The sequence below is a fragment of the Amblyomma americanum genome, chromosome 3, assembly GCF_052857255.1.
Source record: "Amblyomma americanum isolate KBUSLIRL-KWMA chromosome 3, ASM5285725v1, whole genome shotgun sequence".
In the NCBI taxonomy this organism is placed as follows: Eukaryota; Metazoa; Arthropoda; class Arachnida; order Ixodida; family Ixodidae; genus Amblyomma; species Amblyomma americanum.
Genome location: NC_135499.1, coordinates 54346100 through 54365465, shown reverse-complemented (window position 1 = coordinate 54365465; position 19366 = coordinate 54346100). Strand labels below are relative to the sequence as shown.

Genomic DNA, 19366 nt, shown 5'->3' with positions numbered 1-19366 from the left:
CGCACACCGAGCACGACGGAGAACGCAGGACAGCCCGCGCCAAAGCCCTGCACAAGCTCTACGGCAACAGTCCCGAGGTAGCCTACGTGGACGCGGCAGCGTACTCGTCGGGCTCCCGCATGGTTTTCACCGTCGCTAATTCTCAGGCCCGACTAATCGCATCAGGATCCGTCACCACAGACTCATCGGAAATTGCAGAGGAAGCGGCCATTGCACTCGCTCTTGCCTCCACCTCTGCCACCAAAATTATCTCCGACTCAAAATCCGCCCTATCCAATTTCGCCAAAGGCCTGATATCCCGCACCGCGGCTCGGCTTCTACGCTTCTGGCACCCCACCCACCCCGTAACACTTATCTGGACTCCCGCACAGGCAGGCCTCCCGGGTAACGAGGAGGTCCACTCCCTCGCCAAAGGTCTCACTTTCCGGGCCGGAGTTAGACCTCCTCCACCATCCCGGGAGCGTCTGCTTACGTTCAAAGATATTCTTGCCTACTACCGAGATACCCGGCGCATTTACGCACCGCCGGCTCCCTCCCTAACCTTAGTCCAGGCCTCCCACTGGCGCCGACTCCAGACCCGAACTGCTCCCTACCCTATTCTCCTTCATGCCCGCTACCCCGATCAATTCCTTTCTTCTTGTAAGCTCTGCGGGAAACCGGGAGACTTCCTTCATGTCCTCCTCACATGTCCTGCCTTCCCACACCCTCCATCCTCCACCACGGCGGAGTCATACGGGGAGACTCTCCTGGCCAGCTCCGCTGCTGCTGACCAGCGCCGGATATTACCCACGCCCTGAAGCGGATAGCCCTCCAAGGGCTGTCCTTTGCCTGTAAGGGCAGCCCCCTAAGGGTTCCCTCGTGCCATGTTACAGGGTTGCCCCCCTCGGTATTTGGCAATAAATGTTTCCACCAATACCACACTAACCTGCCGCCTCTGGTTCCCTGCACGTAAAAAATTTCCCGCGTGATCCTTGTTTCCCACGCTAAGCGGGCTGGCGGCTCTAGAAGACTGAGAGAGGGCGCGAAAAACATGGTACTCAATATATTTTGGAAACCAATTTTCCCCCTTTTTAACCAAATAAAAACTAAACATTTATATACGCGCAGAGTCTTAGTACTTTGCATTAGTTTTTAAATTATAATATAGTTTTCAGTGGGAGCACCAATTCGGCGTCCTTCAAATCTTGAGATTTAAACTCATGTCGCTGGCAGTAGGTTTTGCATGCGTTAAACTCTTTTAGGGCGACCAATTGATGGACCTTGAGGGAGCTATTGCCGCTCATTTTTTGAAACTGCGCAAAACTTTCATCCGCTTGCTAAAAACGAGAGCAGTCACATCAGTCAAGATCCCAACACTGCGCTCTGCCCACTGCGGGTGCTTATGCGGGATGAGTTGCATAAATCTGTGCAGAGAAGATGTAATGGGTCGATGGCATGCAAGCAGAAGGTTGTGCGCACAAGCCGAGGACGGTTGAAGGGATGGCCGAAGCACTTGAAACCCACTGCTATTCCAACCTGGGCGGAATGGCGGTCTTTGCACGTATGAGATGCAAGGCACCGCGGAGACAGAAAAACTACGATAAAATTACTTCTATTTCCCCTGCTATTTAAAATTTTGCACTCGAAATTCATGTTTCGGACTCAATGGGTTTCTGAAATATTCATTCCGTTTTTTAGGTAATTTATGATTTAGGAAAAAGAAATTATTTACCTAATATTTCGCCGCGCACCAAGACCGAAAATAAAAACTAGAAAAAGAAGCCTACATACACCTCCTTTATAACGACCAGCAAGAGCCGCCTTAAGTTGCAAATGACAATATAAAAATTGCCTAGGTCAGTTTAACCGCACATATTTTTGCAACAAAATACTCTGGTTAACGTACTCATTTGGCCTCGCTGCTTTGCCCACTAAAAAAAATTAGCTGGAGGTGATATGCGCAAGTTCCCTCCATTTTATTCCCTTTCAAATTAAGAGGAGGCGGGGGAATTCCCCGTAATCTGCATGAAACTTAAAGGGCCACAGAAAGGGGCGTTCGAGCTTGGTTTTAAAATGTTTGCACTATGTGGAGTACAGGCCACTGGGCGTTCATGCGGCGTACGAGCCCTGAAAAGAGAGCGGGAAATTTACAATAAATTTTTTAAAATTTCCGCTTTCGCACCTTGCGGCGACGCGCGATGCCGGGCTTTTGCGCGAAAACCTGGCAGACGACATCCCGTCTTGCAAATGACGTCAGCAACCGGGGGTAATCATTGGTTCACAGCGCCAAATTCTTCCAGACGTCACGCGCTACCGCGGCCACTCCGCGCGCTCCGCAGCAGGCGGAGGTAGAGGAGGGGCCGAGTGACTGGGGCCGGCGGTGGAGCGCCGCCGTTTTGGAGTGCGAGAGGAGAGGGAAATTCGCGAAGACGCGGAAGTTCAAATTTTGTCTACATATAACTCAGCTTCCACAAAACGCATTAAAACAATTCTTGCTGGGGGATAACTTCGAACCGTCGTCTTTTGACATCCCAGACATATCGCACCTTTACTGAGACCTCCTTTCTAGGTTCCTTTACCCTCGGATGGTTTCCACCTGCTTTCGAGAGCAAGCATGTAGGCCAGTTCTCGAAACTGTGTAATGGGGTCATTCTCTCCTCATTACCTGTCTCTAGCTTGCCCTCATTTAACAAAAAAATTAAACAACCGAGTATTAAACAAGACATACAACATGAAATGCTGAATAAAGATATATCTACAACACTTAGTTGTTAATAAACACCATTTTGTCTCCGATTCTAAGATTACGCTATAACAATCAATATAGACTAAGTTCCTTCTTGGGGACCTTGTAGTGTTCTTCTATTTACTGCCAAAAACAAACCCGACTAGTTTTCTCCGGCAGTCTTAGCTGCTGGGTGAGAGCGCAGGACAAACTTTGAAAATTAGATTTTCCTGCGCATCGGACCGTTAGACCATTGCTATCAATATTCTCATGACAATATTTCAATATTCCACACTTGCCTCACAAATAGAAGTAATGTCCTAGAAAGCTTGACTTATGCCTGTTTCACATGCAAGCGAACCGCTCGCGAACTCCGCCGCGGCGGCGAGTACACCCTCTCTCAAGCGGCGGAGAAAGCCCCAGCGGCTGGAGCGGCGAAGTTCGGGAAAGTTGGAAATTTCGCGGCGGCGACGCGGCAGCACCGCATCTCAACCAATGACGGCCCGGCGTTGCCACGCGAGTTTGTACGCCGCACGTACGAACTTTTGTTTAAAACATAAATTGTATAAAGTGCTGTTTAATGCTTAAAACGCAATATATATTGTTATGAAGACGAAGAAGAGCGCAGTGGCGCGGGACGCAGTGCTCGCGCTAGGCCTTCATCTATGATCAAAATTTTGTTCAATGAATCTCCTGCAGACCTGTTGGCTCTAATTAACCATTCTATTAAAGGTCCTTGGATACCGCATGAGTGGCGTCTTGCTGAAATAGTTCCATTGCTTAAAAACCAAGGGGAGGGCTTAACTTTAGACAATATACGCCCTATTTCGTTAACATCGAACATAGTGAAATTGGTGGAAAGGGTCCTTCTCAGCCGTGTCATGTCATTCATTTCAGAAAATGCTGTATTGAATCCATGTCAAATTGGTTTCAGGCCGGGTTGTTCAATTTGGTGTGCTCATACTGACCTTGAGAGTCGTATTAAATTAGCTCGCAATAGAAAACAGTTTGCTGCGCTTGTCACCTTGGATGTCAGTAAAGCATACGACAGCGTGGAGCACTCGACTCTATTACTAAGATTACAGGAACTCAACTTCCCAAGCTATTTTGTAGCCTGGATTTCTGTTTTTTTAGAAAATAGAGAATTTTACTGCTGCCAAAATGGTGTTTCCTCAAGGAGATTTCCACAGACAAGAGGTGTTCCGCAAGGATCAGTTCTCTCACCTGTTCTTTTTAACATTTTTCTAAGCTCAATTCCATGCATTCAAAATGTGAAAACTTATGTGTACGCCGACGATATTGCATTTTTTGCATCAGCAGGTGACATTCACACTCTTTATCGAACCCTGCAAAATTACCTCAATGTTCTTGACAACTGGCTAGGAAGAATTCATCTGTCCCTTAATGTGAAGAAATGCGCATTGTTAGTATTTCCAGTTTCTGTTCCTGTAAACATCTGCCTGGTCTATAGAAATAACATAATACCTCAAGTTCAGACGGTGAAGTATCTCGGTGTAATATACGACTCTACTCTCTCCTGGCGGCCACACATTGAGCAAGTTTCTGCAAATGGAGTTCGGGCCATTGGCATCCTGCGCAGGCTTTGTAGTGCTAGGTCAGGCATGAGAAGGCATACGCTTCTGATGATTTATAAAATGTACGTCCGCCCAATTTTGGAGTTCGGGTGTGTTTTATTCTCAGGAGCTCCTGCCTATAAACTTCGCCCTCTTGTGCTTTTGGAACGTGAGGCGTTGCGCCTTTGTCTGGGGCTTCCAAAATATGTCGCCAATGCTGTTCTGCACCTTGAGGCGCGAATGCCTTCGTTATCAGCTAGGTTTCGCCTTTTAACAGTTCAAACATTTTTAAAATTGTGCGACTCACCTCTTCACGCTTCCAGTATAATATTTCTTAGTCAACCTTCCGCCTTTTTTGGTGCTGCCTGGTCTCGATTTCATACCCCGCAGATATGTTACGTGCAGTCCCTCCTTGATCGCATAAATATTCATTTCACTGATGTCCGCCAAATATATAACAACTCCTCATCTGTCCAGATTGAATTCGATGACATTTTCCCATCGAATGCAAAGCTGCAGCCCTTCCCGCTTCTTCAGGGTCTATTGCAGGACCACCTAAGGTCATTTCCCTCTCATGTTCTTATTGCTACCGATGCCTCGCAGGATCGCGAAAAGACAGGTGTGGGAATTTTTTCACCTTCACTGGATTGGTCTTTTTCTCTCCGTCTTCCTGACTTCACTTCAATTTTTCTGGCTGAATTATTAGCAGTAATCTTAGCCTTACGAAAATTAGAATCTACCGTTTCCCAGGTCGTGGTTATGACAGACTCTCTGTCCATTTGCTCTTCCTTATCCTCACCCACTGACTCCCGGCCATTACGCCTCTTTAAGTTCCTGATTCCGCTGCATCTAAATTCGGTAAGGTTGCTTTGGGTACCAGGTCACATGGGCTTTCACTTAAATGAGGTTGCAGATTCCTTAGCAAGAGCCTCTCTCAGCGGCCCAATTGTTGCTGTCCTACCATCGTGTGCATATACAGCTGCGGTGAGGTTTCGCAGCTACACAATATTTCAGGAATTTGCTGCCTCGGCTCTTACATCATCTCCCGAATATCAGCATCTTCTGCATCCTTGGAGTAGCAAAGACTGGCGCTCACGCAGACTAGAGGTCTCTTTCACGCGCTTGCGTTGCCGGGTTCCCCTTCTAAATTTCTACCTTCACAGATCTGGACTGGCAGCTTCCCCACTGTGCCCTTTTTGTGCCGAACCTGAGACAATAGATCACTTCCTGCTGTTCTGCAGCCGCTTTTCTCATTTGAGGAAGCGTCTTTTGCAAATTCCATTTCATCAACTGGGCTTGCCTGTGTCTTCCGCGGTTGTTCTTTCCATTGGCGCTTCTTTGCTTGGACGAAGCGACAGGAGTGTGCGCTCTGCTGTGCAAAATTTTCTTCAAGAAACGCAGCGACTCCCATTCTAATTTCTTTTTCCCGATCTCAGTCAGTAAGACATTGCAACATTACAGGCATTGTGTACTATTATGCACATTAAGCAATTGTCCCGTCTTCGATCTCCAAGTTAACTGGACCGCTTTCCTTCCCTCTTCCAATCTATCAGACTACATACTATTTCCACTGCTTTTCCCGTCAAAAATTTCCTGTATCCAGTAATTAACCGCCTGTGTCTTGGCCACTCCCCCGTAGTGGGTATGTGCCAGCAACGTCTGAGGCCTTCCTTCCTTCCTTCCTTGAGCCATTAAATCATATCTTCATTCTGTCATCATGTCGTGCCTTCCTTGGCTTGCAACCACGTAACATTTGGTGTGAGGTGCTGGGTACTCATCGTCATCTAGTCCCCGGAGCATCGCCGCCTTCTGCTCGCCTTCGTCGTCGACCGAGGGGACCTGGGCTCCGCCGCCCGGCCCAACCCCAGCTCGAACTGACCAGAACCGACCAGCCGCTTTCCCCCCGGCCCGTCCCCAGCCCCGAACACAAGACACGGCGACCAGGACCTGACGTACGATGACCCGACTACGACCCGAACCAAGACGGCACCCCCGCCCAGGCTGTGCGGCGATCCCTCAACCCTTGACCTTCGGCTGTGGGTGACCGACCGCTGGACCCGAAGCTCCGGGGGCGACCGTCCACCAGACAATTTCCTTCATCTTGGTGGCAAGCCTTTCATCTTCTTCTACCCTTTCTGGCCATGCTCATTGTCACCTCACCGTAATTCTAGCAATCGATCGGGACGATTGCTCAGAGGACCGGGGTCATGTTATGAAGACGAAGAAGAGGGCAGTGGCTCGGGACGGAGTGCTCGCGCTAGGCCTTGAGCCATTAAATCATATCTTCATTCTGTCATCATGTCGTGCCTTCCTTGGCTTGCCACCACGTAACAATATATTTATTTAAATAAACTGTGAAATTAAATGACGAAATAATGCTTTTATTTACGTTTTTTTGTGTTTGCAGGCCACCAAAACCGGTTGCAGGTGCATATGTTTTGCCAGCAACGTTGGTATTCGCAGCGGTGGGGAACGCGCAGCGGCGATGCATGTGAAACGAAAGCTCGCGAACCGCTTCGCAGCGCCGCGATGCTGTTCGCTCTGTTCACCAATTCGCTTGCATGTGAACCGCCCTTTAGGACGGCGATTTGCTCCTCGAGTTCTCCCGTTTCGTGCGCAGAGCAGGGTGTGAAAACGCAGTTTGTGAATGAGGTTTTTTACAGCAAATAATTTTGCGTGAATGCTGACTTACAGAATTGTGCAAGCTGTCAATTCTCACGCAAGGGCGGAAACTTCTTGCCCTGACGCTTCCTACGGCCTCGCTGCTGCGCGGCCCGACTAGCACGAACCTCGTCCGAAACCGCAGCTCCAAGTACGCCATCTTAGCGTTGTTAACGGTGCAGCACCCACTGCTACGCAGCCTTCGTCACCTGTCGTACCTCGGCAGTTCCAGCGGACGAGTTTGGGCGACTCCGCCGTCGGTTTACGTTCCGATCATGCTTTGGCTTCCTGTGGGTGCTACTTCCCAGAGGGTAAATGTAGGTGGGTTGCTGTGGGTAGAGCCTCCGGATGCCGGCGGTGGTGGGTGGGTGTTGGATCGACCGTCTCTTTGTGTCAAGGATTCGCCTTTAGCAGTGTCTCAGGAAGGCGTCCAAAAACTGCTCTACTTGTAAAAAAAGAAATATTTCGAAGCTTTGCACTGCCTACTAATTATGCCGAGAACTCAAACCTATGATAAATAAAAATTATCCTCGTGCTTGCTCTGCAAGCAGCCAATATCATTTACACGTCATTTTTAAGCGCAGTTTTTCTCCTTTCAAGGAGGTCTTGTCTCAAGGTATGGCACGCAGCGCCACAGCTCTTCCATATGTAAATTGTATACGAGAGTTTTAACGGCTGAACCCTGCGGCAGGTTAGACGAAATTAACTGTGTGCTAAGAGCTTATAACGCATGCCTTGAATTCTCGTTTACATGCTAACCTGTTTTACAAATTTCAGAAGTTAGCGTCTTTTTATGAAAAGATGGTTTCCAAATCACCGTAGAGGAAGGAAGCTTTTACAAAAGTGAGTGTATCTTGTTGAACTGCGGTTATAAAGTGCAGCTTACCCCATAACCACGTAATATGTAATATTAGAGAAATTAAGCATGTCTTACACTTGATTTGATCAGTTTTAAAGGGAAGTCCCACTTAGCGGTTCCGTGTGAAGTTAATAGGTATCTGTATTCTTTCGCAGATATTGCTACTAACGTTAAGCACTGAGTGCCCCAAGCGGTGGTTACAGGCCCATAATTATCTACGGAAACAGATCAATTACGCGCAATACTTAACTTGGCCCTTCACCCTGCTTCCCAAAAAGAATACTCTACAAAAATCTGTAGACTGTGCTTGGAAGGTAATTGCAGTGAGCTTCAAAACCAACGCTATGCACATCACGGATGGACCTCTTTGAAAAGATATAAATCCAAAGAAAGGCAGGTACTGCGTCCTGAATTTTTTCATTTTCTTTGTGCTCGCTTAAAAGAAGCACAGTTAACTATTTCTTCAGGGCTCGGAAGCTGGAGCGCACCTGTTTTCGACAACGAACTCGCTTTTTAGTGCTCACTCTGTTCGGGTTTTTCCTTGCAAAAAACGTTACATATTTTGCCGTGCTTTCAACAGCTGCTGAAGCTTTGCGCTCACTTCTGCAACAATATTGAGCAATCACACGCACGCACGCACGCACACGAACGCACACACACACACGCACACACACACACACACACACACACACACGCACACGCGCACGCGCACACACACACACACACGCACGCACACACACACACACACACACACACACACACACACACACACACACACACACACACACACACACACACACACACACACACACACACACACACACACACACACACACACACACACACACACACACACACACACATACACACACACATATATATATATATATATATATATATATATATATATATAAGTAAAAAAATAACGCAAATAAAAATCCGTTACTTGCACCCTGTTCATTTGGATAATATATATATATATATATATATATATATATATACTACTTACTCAACGGCCCGGAAATTACCATTCCTGAACATATGGTGACGGAAGACTGAAAGAAATGACAAAAAAGAAAGACTGCGCACAGCTCAAGAGAAGGAGGCTTGCTGCTATACTGGTAGAAAATCGCAACGGTTTGGCGGGGCGCAAAGCGATGTGCCAGATTTTGCTCGTGTAACGCTGTAAGTTCCCTCCATTTTCGTTCATATTCGTGAAAGTAAAGCGCAATAGCCCATGTTTATTTGTGTTGACGATAACGTTTAATAATATCTTCAAAGGAGCAAATGCCTAAGCAAACATTTTAAAGTGTGGAGGAGCCTCATTGAAAGGAACCTCACGAAATAAGATTAAACCACAGTAACCTTTTCGGCCTGCGTCCATGGAAGAGAGACATGCACTCTTTTGTTTTTTAATCAGAAGCTTAAATGCGGAATGGAGTGGTGATGCTGCAGTCCAAGACTTTGTCAAAATCTTCTTTGTAAAATATTCAGGTTATTTCCATTATCCTTATTTGCACCATGATTCATGCTGAAAATTGAGAATTGGTTTTTGAAGAATGGAAATGGCGCAGTAATTGTCTGACATATCTCGGTGGACACCCGAACAGTGCCTAAGTGAAAGGAGGAAGGTGGGAGTGAAAGAAGAAAGAGGTGCCGTAGTGGAGGGATTCGGAATAATTTCGACCACCTGGGGATCTTTAACGTGCACTGAAATCGCTCAGCACATGGGCGACTTTCCGTTTTGCCTCCATTGAAGCGCGGTTTTTTTTTTTTAATTTGTAGGAGCTTCTTCCTTTTTCGTGATTTCTTCCCACACGTACGCATAATACTTTGGTAACACCAAAATGAGTACAGTCTATGCCTCCGTCGCATTACACTGATTTAGCTGTCGACTCACCTTTCGTAAAATGTGGGTCTGAGTGGCTCGCCGCAATCCAAGCAGCGGGATGTCAAAAAGGGTTGTTGTTTTTCCTTTCCTTCGATGAACATGATTTTTCGTGTAGTTTGTAGTTCTGATATCAGTTAGCATCTTGGAAACTTGTTCAGTGTTCTGCGATTTGTAATAGCAAAGCTCCAACTTTACTCATCAGAATAACTTTTTGTACCAACACTTCTTGTTCTTAGCATGTTTTCGAATAAGTTTCAAGTTTTATCTTCAACAAAATTTAAAGAAACTTTTATTGCGAAGTGATATGAGCCTCGCTCTTAAGTCTCATCAATATGTGATTTACTCTTGAATCTGCCCGAGCATAATGTCTTTCCAGCACTCCTATCATCGGCATTTCATACTCAGGACTTCCGGGTGAAAAGCTGTCTCATCAATAAGCAGAGACGCACCTGCAGCGTGAGCGGTGCATTAGATAAGCGCAATGCACGCTAATCAACTCGGAAGAGCCTTTCTGCAAGACGGGCGACCGGTTCTTCTAGTTTTTGTGACATGCGTGCTAAACGCTTTCCGGCCGCAGTCATCTACTGTTGCATTTCCTCACCGCAGCCAGTGCTCGGCACAGCGGCGCACCACGTGTTTGATGGGTGTGCGCACTTCTTTGTAGGCACATCCCTGGCCACCGTTTCCCGTGCTATACGGCTACCGGTGAGTGGAACACGTTTATAATGTTTCCGTAGTTAATAGTAGGAATATCATACTGTGCAGTCGGGTTATGATGACTAAATGTTGGGGTGTGAGCCCTAAATGAATGCGACAAGCAATATCTTGAACCCTTTTCCTGCATTCTGAGTGCTTAAAAAAATAAGGAGATATCTATGTGATAGAAGGATTCATTTCCCGAGTTTTGAGCGGCTATTTCTGAAGATGGAGCGAAATTAAAATTCCGCACACGACTTTCAGCCGTCAGTGCTTATAACAATCAATTTCAGGTGTAACCATTATGTTACTCCTTCTAATGAAGCTCTGAGCGGTTTAAAGAGGACATGGCTATATGCAGCTTACGATGCTTATTATTTTTCTCGCAGCATCGTGGCATTTATGTTTTTACTCCGTGTGCAATCTTTTTGACAGAACATTTGCCCCAGGCTTTTACATTTCTGTAAACGTGGGATCCTCGATGTCCACATTGTATTTCACTAGCCGACAGATTAAAGCTTCGGGTAAAAAATAGCATGGAACTGGCAGTTGTGCAATACGAATTAATTCCCCTCTCTTAAGAGACAGCAAATAGCTGATTCCTTTAAAACGTCAAAAATTTTCTAATTAAAACGTTCCTGTTTCTGCTTTTGTAAAGCGCTAGAATGATGAATAAATTTTGTATCGAAAATATCAACGAATTAAATCTCTAATACTCCTCCTGATACTGGATAATTATACGTCAGTAAATGCAGCTGGCTTCATTACCGTACGTATATGTCGCAATAATTTTTTTCTTATCCTCTCCGTTCCCTTGGAGACTACTCAACGCAGAGATTTTATGCAAAGTGCGAAAGACTGCTCAAACAAAGGAAGCAAACAATTACCACACTCTGGAATTTCTCAGTCACTTAATGATTGTGCACTTCAACAGCAGAAGTTTACGCTGTATATCGCCGAGAGAGTCAGCTTTTGTATTAGGTCGCTGCGCCGCACACGGACGTAGTCTTGTGGCACCTTGCGGTCCTAATACGCGCTGGGAAATACAGTATGTACCTTCATTGTTTGGAAAGCATTATTCATACCTAGGATATGCGCACAAACAGCGGAAACAAAAAAAAAAAGTTACAAGAAAACACAAAGGGGAACGTTACTACTAAGATTAGGGGTGTGCCAATACTGTTTTTCCCATACCGAATCGAATACGAATAGTATAGCTTTGCTACTCAATCGAATGCGATTAGTTCAGCTGGAAACCATATCGAATACGAATCGAATAGGGAGAGCACGTAAATGAATACGAATCGCATATTTTTAAGCATCTTCGCTACTTGTGCAAATATTCAGTGAGCAAACGTGACAGAATGCGAATAGCTGCTTTCGCAGTTAAAGCTGTATTTGTTAAAAGATGCAACACTGATCTCTATTTCGGGGGTCGCAACACGAAGTCAGGGTACAAACTTCATCATTGCTATGTTGTGCTATTAGAAAAGGTACATTTTGGTGTTGATAACAAACTAGATAATAAACTAGCACGAGGTGCAGATAATAAATTAGCGCCACATCTCAGTGCATGAGACAGGCGAGAAAGCTGCGTATGAGGCATGGCCTCCGAGGTCAGGCATAAAGGCCGGGATTATTGAACCCACCTGAGCCCTACCGCGTCGTTCAATATCTTAGGCCATGTATGAGGATTACGAATACTACCACTCGAATCTACCGCACAGTGGCGCTGAACCCTCCATCCGGCGCATACCGATCGTGGCAGCATGATAACGCGGCGTGTATGGTCCTTGTTTTTGGAACGGTCATGGACAAAAAAAAAATACGGCATGCCTTATTTTAAAAGGAATAATTCGAAAAGGATTCGAAAACTTGCTGGCATATTCGATTCGTTTCGAATAATTTTGAACATACACCATTCGACTTGTTCAAATAACCGTATACGAGGATATTCAATTCGGTATTCGAAATTTCCGAATATTCGCACACCCAAAACTAAGATGGCTTGAAACACAAGCAGGCGTGTTGCAGTCGTATTGACACAGCCTATCATTGAAGTACCGTCCGACATGTGCAACGTGCATGTTTTCGCGAATGAACGGTGTGGCGTGAACTACATCCTTTCACGCACTTGACGCACTTCACATACTTTGGGCTACATTTAGCTCTAGATAATTTCGTTTTTTCCTTCAGCATGAGACGTTTTCTCATCACGTGTCTGATAGTGCTAGTTTTTGGCCTTGTGTCGTAATTCCTTCTGTTTTCTTTTTATTGCAGGATTTTTGTCTTATATTATTTTGTGTGACTGCTTACAAGTTTACACAGCGAGGGCAGTACGGCGGCGACGCCTATGTCTGCTCATAATCACGTGACCACACCCTGTACGTGTCTCGTACTACCGTTGTCGTCGTCTGGTGGGGAGCGTGCTCACCTTTGATCACGCAACTACGCGACCAGGCGCAGCTCTTCCTAGCGTATCGGCAGTTAGGACTGCGACTATATCTACAAAACGGGTCTTCACTCCTTTTAACTTTATATCTCCTGCGTTTTTTCCCCTTTCTCAACTTATGCCTCATGGCACATTTCTCGAATGAAAAAAAAAGGACTGAGGCTAGCTGCCGCTTCATCACTGAGACGTTCTGCGTTCTAGAGAAAAAAAAATAGAAATAAATAGCAAGAATGTCGCGTCGTGGTCTGCATGGCTGTAGTTTTTTTTTTTCATACAGCACTAAAAATATCAAAAATTCTTACACAGACCCTCTTAAAGCTCTGGTACTTGCGTTTCTTTCCTAGAATATGCTGCTTAAACCGATGCTAGAAAGATTCTCCCAGATGCCTTCGTATGCTATCAACCTGGGTATGTTTACCAAAATTGCAATATAAGAAAATGCGCAGTTCGCACCTCACGAAATGTTTAGCGTGTTACTAGAGTTAGTTTTGCCTCCAAAAAGAAAGGTGAAAAAAGCGCTCTGTTGTGCGGCTTACTTCTGCATTTAATCCGCTTCTCCTTCTTAACAGCGATGAAGACGGAACCATCGAGGGCAGACAGATTTTTTCTGTGGTCTTTACTCATCGCGTCATGCGTTGCTCTTAGCCGAGCGGAGATTGAGCGCAAGCCGGAATACTCACAATATCAAGACGCGTGGAAGGTAAGCTTGGCGTGCAAGACGCATACAGTTCACACATCCTGCAACAGCCTTCCAGTGTATGCTTGTAGAGAATGGTGCCAGTTTTTTATAAAGTGTGCTTTCTTGCTGCGCTATATTCTTAACCATTGTGCTCGCTTTCTAGTTTTTGCGCCAGTTTTTCGTCTTAAGAAGCCACGTTTTCTGTTCCATTCGCTTATTAATGCGAACGCATTAGTTGGCTATGTCGCGAGTTTCATGTCAGCAAAGCATTCTCCGCTCGATTGCGTCGTTCTGTGAAGAAAATGTAGAAAAGTTTGGTTGTGTTAGATATAGCGTGTGATGAGATCTCGCTGTGATAAAAAGTTGGTCGATGTGGTATAAATAATTAATTAATTAAACGGCAACACTACACTTCGACGTCACAATAACCATGGATGTCGACATAGCTTCTCCGCACGATTGTGTCGTTCTATAAAGATATATATGCACATGTTTTACTGTGTTAGATAGTGCGTTATGACATCGTGCTGCGGAAAAAAAATTCGGTCGTTGAAATATAATTAGTTAATTAAACGCAAAAATTACAATTTGACGTCACAATAGCCGGGGTTTATTCCCCGTGTTTCTTGTCAGCAAAACTTTGTCAGCACGATTACATCATTCTGTGAAGACAAATGTGCAAAAGTATGATTGCGTTAATGCGTGATGAGATCTTGCTGTCGGAAACAGTTGGTTGATGACGACGACGCAATAGCCACGGACGTCGATATAGCACCTTGATGTCAAAAGAGCCACGGACGTCGACTTAGCACCTGGACGTGAAAAGTAAAATAAATACTTAAAAACATAATAAAAAGCAAAAACAACAAAAATAAAAAAGCAAAAATGAAATAACAAACAGTAAAAATAAATAAAAGTGAGAAGAAAGATCGCGTACTGGCGTCATGGAAAAACTCGTGTTCTAGAAAGTTACATGCTTTCGCATTCCACCAAGTGAACACACTTAAGTGACCTGGTTAATTTTTTCATTCATACAGCACTGTGGAGGGAAACTGAATAATTTAAACCGCGACGAAACGACGTATTCTTTCCTCCTTAATGTAGCGTACTTTCTTTTCGGTTGGTATGTAGTTATACTTTAGGATCTTTTCGCCGACGGATTTTTCTTCTTCCAGCCTATCGCAGTGTGAATTATTCGCAGCTATTCCAAACTACCCCCTACTACTGCTGCTTATCCGGTTAAACTGGAACTGATATTACCGGTAGCGAGCCGCTGCACGTAATATTTCTTATCTAACCTGAACAGAGGCAACAGCAACAGTTTGGTTTGTGTAAAGTGCTGGCAATGATTAGCACCACAGGAAATTTGTAAGCGAGAGTGTAGCTTGCAGGTATTTTTCTCTAGTAGCGATTACTGGCTTCTAAAGTGGCCTATAGCAGAAGTTTTTTTTTAATGTCTGCTTTCTACTTTGGGCTTGAGATCGCGTGTGGCGAAAATAAACAAAAATTCATGAACACAGATTATGTTTCTGTTCTGTAATAAGATAAAAGCTCCAAGTGCATAATTTTTCTCTCCAAAACCACGAATACTCTTTTTTTACTCTTTGCAGGCGTTAAAAGTACCGGGAAGATACTACCTCTACATGAGGTCCTACGAATACGAGCCGCTTTACAAGAACAAGAAATGTGTTTACAACGAATTGATTGGTGTGAACGAAGAGGAACATTATACCACTAATGCCGTTGGATCCGTGGACCCTGTCACAGGGTCAAGGTGAAAACTTTTCGGCTACTCTACTTCCAGTCTGCCCAGTGGAAGCAACAGCTTGTAGTTTTTACAAAAGAAGCCAGCTGTATATGTATCCAAACAAGCCCCTCATCCTCTTATCTCAGCTTGTAATATATCTATTTCAGTTGCACTCCAGGCAATGCTCAAAACACAGTCGTCCCAAACTACAAATATAGTGCACTCTGAGAAAATTCCATTGGTTTTGCTTTGTTTTATAGTTTTCTGAACCACTTGAGTAAAGCATTTGCTGTAAAGGTCCTCCTTGTAGCTTTTCTACATGCTGCGTAGGCGATGCCTAACATGCGACGCGAAATTGAAAAAGTTTATTTCGACAAGCGCTGTCATCAGGCTATGAACATGTCTTATTGTCTTCGACTTAACGGCAATTAATTCGTTCGCTACAATTGGTAATCGGTACTAAGTTGTTAAGGAAACCAGTGGATTTACAGTATTTTTTTTTCATAACCCCTGCCTTATCTACGAGAAACGCAAATCACGCTTCGCTTACTGATGGCAACAAGTGACATACGTTATTTCTGACTGTTCCTTCTGTTTACTGTTTTGGTTTATCTAAGCAATATGACGTCAAGCAAGTCTTGTGCCTGTCAGTTTCTTGGTATTGAAGACGGTACACTTAGTTACGTTCGCAAGTCTGACATTTATTTTTAATAAACCCACTCGATACAAAGATGAGTTTTTCGCTTTTAGGTAAAAGGCTTTTATGTCAAGCAAATATATGGAACCTCAGGGAGCGAGTGCAACATGGTCGACATGTAATGCAGATTATTATACTTGGATTCGAAGAAACGCATCTTCATTGACGGAAAGGTGCAAATAAAAAGCTAAATAGAGGCAGCGTTCAGTTATTTGCAATGAAAATTTTTTATGCGAATAATCGTCTCTGACTTGAATGAAAAAGATTGCTTGGCCCAATTTCTGCCCAATATTCACGCGCAAAAGTATGCAGCCATGATGGCATATACAGAGAAGTCCAGGTAGAAGAGTGCATTCCTCAGTTCGGTGTTTTGAATAATTGTTTATGTAATTTTTGTAGCGCCTACGCAGTTCCTCTTTTGACACTTGGGTACAGGAAAACTGGATGCAAAACGCAGTTGCTATTAATTTGTTCTTGTAGCCGTATGATGCTGCAGTTAAATATCAAGTGAAACTTGAAAATCCTTGGCTGTATTTGTTAGTGACATATAAACACTGCATTTTACGCTTTCTAAATTCTTGTGTTTTACTCTTGGTATATGCCTGCGTATTTTTTGCCGTTTCTGGGATTCTAAAAATATCGTTCAGCAGTTTTATGGCCAGCGACATCTTAAAAAACATCTGCTGCCAATTTTAATCGCATATGTATATATACAGCTCTGCTGCGCTGAGGAACGCCGTCAGCCTCCATGATGAAAAAAACTGACAGTCGGTCATTGCGACTGAATCAGATAGTTATGCGCTATAGCAAAGCAGTTCCGGTTATATGACCAATTTGTTTTGACGAACTTAATTAATTCGCTTATTGCAATGTAAATTTCAGTCGGTTGGCACTTCATTCATTTGCATGACTTCAATGACTTCGAATCAATTTGCATGCTGTCCAGTTCGCTCAGATAAGATGTCCAGTAGGAAACAATTTTCCCCTTCGGTGGTAGTTCCGAGTTCACGGCCACTGACATCGCTTTGTGATCAGCGAAATCGCGGCCGTCTGCTGGCTTCGGGCTAAGACTCCGTGAGCTTTCATGTCAAATCCAATCCAATAACGGCTTGCTGTGGGGTCACTGTAATCTTCTCCAGTCTCCCTACGTGTTCACTTTCACCGAGACTTCGAATCACCGCTGACTATGCCGTGTTTCACCCGTAATCACCCTCCTGATGCTACCACGTTAAATTTTTTTGTTTCAGTTTGCAAAAAAAAAAAATTGTCTGAGAAAGTGATTTACCGCAGAGTGATTGATTGTAATATTGAAACCATACTCTATGTTTCTATTCACCAGGACTAACGAAACGGCCTACGCCTGGGTGCGAGCATCTGAAGGATATTCCATCCCTGACGTCATTCAATCGTCAACGAGATTTGGTAAGAATTATGAGAATCTTTTTAACACGCAACTATTAATGACAGCGAAATGCTGCAAGCGACATATAATAATGGCGGATGGCCGCAGGACGCCAAATCAATTACTTACCAGCAGAATAGGTCACTTACCCACATTTAGCACACTTTATTGTTTGACAAGCATTTTAGTGAGAAATTTTATACGAAAGCGAGTACTTGCTATGAATCATTGATCAGGTAAGATCATTTTACCTGAATTGTCATTAATGAACTAATAAATATGTTATCGCGCCAATACATCACACACAACAATAGTTTGTATAGCGAAATATGACTTAAATGAACAACACTTTAATGAAAGTTTAAAGAAATAAACTTGTAGGAAAATCAAACTTCATCGTATCCAGTGAAAATATGAGTTATACGAATTTCGGCGCACTTTAAATTATGCATATCTACATTTTTGCGACACTTACCGGGGCACTGGTAGCCATTATTATTCGCCAAGCTTCGGTTGCCCCTAATCTGTAGCTGCATGAGCACCATGCGAAAGTTCACAGTGCCACACTTTCACTTTCGCCGCCTTTCGCACATTCATTGTCGCTGCTGAACTCTTTGGCAAGTCTCGTAGTTGAAATAAGTGCATCACTTATGCCCGTTGGAGGCGACTGCGAGGTCTTCTTAGTATGTGGCGCGAGGTCCGAGAAGGATATCATAGATCGTATCATCAGATCCCGGCAGACAACTGCGTTTCATGTTCGACACTGAAAAATAAAACAAGCTCAGATCAAGGTGGAAGCTTGGGCAGGTTGATTTATCATCTTCTGAAGAGCGCAAATACAAGTACGAGTAAAGAAACACAGAGGCATCGGCTTAGACTTGACGAAATAGGCAATAACTTGGGAAAATAAAGCATCGTCATCAGTATCCTGATAAAGTTTACTGCAGGAAAAATCTCTCTCCCATTGCCTCCTACTTAATTCTATCATGCGCCAGGTCAACTATCTTAACCCCGCAAGGTTCCTAATATCTTCTGCCACCTCACTTTATCGCCCCTCGTTGCGTTCGTCTTCCCTTGTAACCCACTCATTCACCTTATGGGTAAGTCGGTTATCTTTCCATCTTATAAGAATAAAGAGTAATAAATTAATTAAAGTAAAAGTAGAGAAATAAATAAATGGTAGCAAGATAACTGAATCCACTAAACAGCACTAAGCAGCCGATCTACATCATTTGTAGCTGTTCATCTCTAGCTTAGTCGGGTTTATCGCAAGTTCTAGCAGGCAACCAGAAATAAGCCTACAAATGAACCAAAATATGTACATGCTTCGCCCATGCGAAGATATAACTGGATCGTACGGACAAGTGTCTTTTTTTCTCGCCTCATAGGCAGTAAGTGTGATTTTTCTGAAGTAAAATATAATTAGCTACTATTCACATATTAAAATAAATATCAGCAAACATAGAATATAATGGGATCATTGTGAAACGTCGTCAAATATTATCTGTATAAGCAACGACTACGTCAACCTGCGTTGTAAGAGATGAAAGTATGAGCTGTTTTTCTTGTTTCTTTTTGCTGCAGATAGGAGCAAAGTCGTGGAATATCCGGTTGCTTTTACAGAGTACAAAAACTGCGAAATTCTGAGGGTACCGCACCGCAACAATGGTAAGGGATTTCATCACGCGAAAAGAATTTCGATGAATTATTCACACGTTGATTGCACGTGACAATCCCACGCTTTTCATCTCTTCTTCCAGGCTGTGAGCTCTGGGCAAAAGCTGGTGAACTGGACAAAATTGAATCATTGTGCTTCTTTGCATTCCACTTGCTTTGCGGGCCGGGCAAGTACATGGTTTATGACGAAGACCTGTGTGAAGCGTTTAAATAAATGCTCTTTAGGAAATATTTAGTCGGTGTGTATTGTTTTCTGCGAATTAATTTTGTGGCATGTTCTAGCCTACATTGCGTCGTGACGATTAAACAAGGGCTATGGATGTACCT

General features: G+C 44.1%; 3 protein-coding genes across 3 annotated transcripts in view; 2 read left to right on the top strand and 1 right to left on the bottom strand.

Moving 5' to 3' along the window:
- LOC144124605 (uncharacterized) overlaps window positions 1-19366 on the top strand; it is a 31371-nt gene that overhangs the window by 1768 nt on the left and 10237 nt on the right. The gene's annotated exons all lie outside the window — the stretch shown is intronic.
- On the top strand, window positions 10247-19274 carry LOC144124607 (male-specific histamine-binding salivary protein-like). The gene is made up of 6 exons (XM_077657398.1): window positions 10247-10394; window positions 13407-13537; window positions 15127-15290; window positions 17300-17382; window positions 18947-19030; window positions 19123-19274. Exons 2-6 carry the CDS (start codon window positions 13409-13411, stop codon window positions 19251-19253), a joined length of 591 nt encoding a protein of 196 aa, XP_077513524.1. The 5' UTR covers window positions 10247-10394; window positions 13407-13408; the 3' UTR covers window positions 19254-19274.
- Window positions 13646-19366, bottom strand: part of LOC144124608 (uncharacterized) — a 165344-nt gene continuing 159623 nt past the window's right edge. The window contains exon 9 of the mRNA XM_077657399.1: window positions 13646-14328. The gene's annotated coding sequence lies outside the window, so the exon portion shown is untranslated. The remainder of the gene's footprint in view (window positions 14329-19366) is intronic.